At 48.6% G+C, this 4050-nt stretch overlaps 1 protein-coding gene across 1 annotated transcript in view; it reads left to right on the forward strand.

Moving 5' to 3' along the window:
- The window catches only part of VSIG2 (V-set and immunoglobulin domain containing 2), a 19692-nt gene extending 16126 nt beyond the window's left edge, over positions 1-3566 (forward strand). Inside the window, exons 6-7 of the mRNA XM_019546893.1 lie at positions 1223-1370; positions 3136-3566. Coding sequence (XP_019402438.1) covers positions 1223-1370; positions 3136-3277 — 290 coding nt within the window. The 3' untranslated portion in view covers positions 3278-3566. The remainder of the gene's footprint in view (positions 1-1222; positions 1371-3135) is intronic.
- Positions 3567-4050: the final 484 nt, after the last annotated feature.

Consider the following 4050-nt stretch of genomic DNA (forward strand, 5'->3'; position numbering starts at 1 on the left):
TTCAGTGATCATGTCTATACGTGGATTGATGTGCTGTTGTTACTACACCTTCAGTACCTCTAATATGAGGTACTAATTAAATGTGCAGTAACTGGTGTGCAGTAGCACCAGCACATGATCTTTTCATGACACTCAGTATGCAGTAGACTAATTCTACTGCGCATTAGCCCACTAGCCTGGCTTTTGCCACAATGCGCTAATGCACATTACAATTAGTCTGCTGAGCATTAAGCATCTAGTGTAGACATACCCCATCAGATGTCCATAAACCATTTCCAGCTTTGCTTTGACACTTCCCACTTTAAATTGGCATTACTGGTTGGTTAGACCAACAACGACTTTAAGTTTTGGGATATTAGCCCTTTTATAGTTTAGAATTTCAGGCATGCGGTGGTTGGTTGATGCCATATTTGGTTGATGCCATATTTGGTTTGTACAAAGGAAATGTAACCAGATCACAAGCATTGGTACCTAAGCAGCAGATGACTTCTAAGGCAGCAATTAACTCGTTTTTGCCCATCCAAATTATCTCCAATATTGCTCATCTATGCTTATTCTAGAAATGCTAAGGATGTGTTGTTACTGTTCATATGCTACTTCCAGAAAACATTCCCCAGCTTGAAGTCATCCCACAAAATGCTGTTTTTCTTCCAGCACATAATTTACAGATACTTGAGAAGCAGCTTGTTCTGAGGCTTGATGGTCTGTAACCAACACCTCAATTTTACTTTTACTAGCTGAACTCTGATTCATCTTCCCAAAGAATCTGGCTTTCCTCTGATCCATAGACATCAGAAGTCCTGTGCTTCAGGATTGTCTATTATTCCACCAATGGAAAGATTGCCTCTGACATGAAGTGCCACTGCCTCCCGTGCTTTCTCTCATTCCATCTTCACTGGATAAGTTGTAGCCATCAATTTTAGTGCCCCATTTATAGGACTTATCCCACTAAGTCCCAGTAATATCTATCATATGTTCCCTCTCATACATGTGTGTCTCTGACTCCTCTTGTTTCTTACCCAGCCTCCTAGGATTAATATATAAACAACTGAAAATGTGACCCTTACATGCTTCATTTGTTTTTAGATATCTTGTGTGTGTCATTAAGGACAAATCTTGACTGCTAAAGAGTTAATTACAAAAATATAGTTTAAGAGGGTGGAAAAGCCATAGTCTCCTGGTGAGCCATAGTCTGCCTGTTGATTGAATTTGTTTCCAATAGGTACTGCAAAAGCTGGAGTGATCGTGGGAGCTGTCATAGGAGTCTTCCTGGCCTTCTTCCTGTTCACAGTGATTATTCTCTATACGTTACAGTACAGAAAGAGGAACAAGAAGGATTCCCAATCCACTTACACAGGGAATGAATTAAGGTTAGAACCTCTGACACCACTTCACTGTCCATAGCTCTCACCTTACTAAAGCAGGAGGGGCTCTAATACCCCGTGCATAAACCCATGCATATCAGAGCATAAATGGTAAGTCTGGGGCATATGAAGGCAGATGCTTATTAGTGAGCTGACAAGACAGTATGCACCCAGACTAGGGGAGAGCTTCAGATTTGGCTTGCGGGAGGTCTTGTGAAGGGTTGGAGATGAATGTAGTGCTCATGGACGGGACTAGGTAAGCAGCCCTGGAGGCTGGAATCCATCAGCCACAAGGCAGGCCCAGCCCAGGGAGCATCGGTGCAAACTTCTTCGTTCACCTGCCACCACCCTCCTCCCTGCCAGGGTCCCACCTGCGGCAGCGAGGGGGGCAGCCTAGGCAGTGCTCAGCTTCTTTGCTGACGGTGCTAGCAGAAGTTATTAGTTCCACAGGGGTGGCTCCATGGTACCCTCAGGGCACTGAACTGGGCATTGGCTACTAACCTGATAGCCCATTGGGTCACTACTGACACAGCCGAGATCTCACCTGTAACTTAGCAGGGAAAGGCTCTGGCCCCACCTGTTCTAATCTTGCTCCCGGGTGCCTGTGCCCATTGGGCAAGAGCTCATCTTGTGGGGGCAAGTGCAGCTGATCAAGCTTTCAGATTCCTAGCTTGGCTGTTATTGATACCAGCTCTGACCACTGTAGCCACGGTTCTTTGAGGATTGGGTTGGCCCTGTGTGCGTAACACGCCTTCTAGGTCTGGGGCAGAGCACAGCCCTGTGTGCCTGGCATTAGAGCCCCAAAAGACTGTGGGCTGGAGGGAGCTGGAATATGAATGTCTTGCCAGTCTGCTGCTTTGTTGTTACCTCTTATTCTTGTTGCTCTATGGCTGATCCAATGGACATCATTGTAGCCAGAGGAGAAGGTGAGTGGCTGGTTAGACTTATGGCAAACAGAACGAACAACCAGATACTGAGAGATAGTGCCCAGCATGGGTGACTGGTGCCTCCTGAGTCAGGGGGGGCACTTGCCCCAGTCAGCAACCCCGCAGCTGGGAGGGGTGGGGGGGTGCGGTCCCCCCACAGTCAATCCAGCTAATCTGCAAATGGCTTCCGGGTGAGTGCAGTCAGCCGTGGGGGGACCACTTCTCCTGGTGCCCCCACTCCCCAGCTGGCACTCTCGGGGCGGGGCAGGCACCAGCACTCTCGCCTGCCCCCCCTTGCCCAGGAACGCTGGCTGTCAGGGGGTCTGCTGGCAAAAAACACTGGCTGTCAGGGAAGGGTGCTGTTCTGGTGAGTGTTCAGGGGAAGGCTGCAATGCCAGAGGCGCTCAGTAGCCTGCTACCATGGCCAACATATTAACAGCTGAATGGTACAAATTTAGAGTAGTGTGCACAGAGGCAGCACAGTTCAGGGATCTCGTTGTGTGGGACTGCTGGTACTGCAGATAGACTGGGCATGTTCACTGTGATGAGAAGACCTCCAGTGGGTGGGCGCTGCAAGCAGAAGGACATGGCTGAGTGGTGCTGAATCCAGCTTTACAGACTGTCTTTGCTAGTGATAGACTAGTGCTCTGTCTTGCATGTCCCCAGAACACTTAAACATGGAAGGGAGAGAGGATAATGCAGAAGGGCTTGAGGAGGCTGATGTTACCGGTAGGGGAGGACACGAGCAGTCTTGGGAATATGCAGTCAGCATTAGGTCTGCTGATGCTTTATGCCAGCTGAAGTCCCAAGCTTACATTTCTGATTGATTTTCTCTTCTATGAAAGGGAGGATGCCACTGCCCCAGGGATCACAGAAACCTCCTTGCAGAGGAGAGACAGCGACCCTGGAAACCGCTTCCTGGAACGGCCATCGTCACAAGCAGAGTCCATGAGCACCACCAAGTCCAGACTCAACATTGTTGTCTAAGGCAGGGATGGGCTTGTTCCTGCTCTGTTCAGGAACTGCTACTATTTTTGATATATTACGTTCTTTCTTGTTATTAATTAAGTTTTTTATTGTGGCATATTTGCAGCAGAAGGAGGTTTTACCCACTTCAAGGACCCCTTCCTTTGTGACCTCCAGTCTCCCTAGGCAGCACTTCTCACATTGGATGTGTTCTTGGTTTTGTAGCATTTCCTCCAACATTTCATCATAAACATGTAATACAAAAAGCCGTGTCCTTTGATTGTCTGACATAAAGGGCTTATTAACCATTCAGGATGCAGGGGTTTCTGTAGTCATTATTGGGCTATTTCCCCACAAATGTATATGTCTCTTGATGCTGTTGCCTTCTGCTCTGCCTGGCCCCAGGACTCAGACCTACCAAGATGTGTGCCTGCAACTAAAATGCACCTCAGTGTAGCTGGAGCAGAAGCCAGAAGGAGAGGGGGAAATACCAGATCGAAAAGAAAGTGGAGCTAATGGGGAGTCATGAGGGCCTCTGCTCTGCTCGTTAAATGAGGTCTTGCCCACATGCTGGGGCCTGTATCCATCCAGACCATCTGCTTCCTTGGGCAGGGCTGTGCTGTGGGACATCACTTCAGAGGTTTCTGCCTTTTTCCTCACTGGCTTGGACCTGTAACCTGGCAGAGGTGGGGCATCTCCTGGAGCCATGTTATCAGGACATCCAAACCAAAATGGCTCTCTGGAGCCCTGGGAGCTCTAGCCAGGGCAGTAGTCCCACCGTACTGCATCGGGGG

The sequence above is a fragment of the Crocodylus porosus genome, unplaced genomic scaffold (genome assembly GCF_001723895.1).
Source record: "Crocodylus porosus isolate Cpor-Errol unplaced genomic scaffold, CroPor_comp1, whole genome shotgun sequence".
Taxonomy (NCBI): domain Eukaryota; kingdom Metazoa; phylum Chordata; order Crocodylia; family Crocodylidae; genus Crocodylus; species Crocodylus porosus.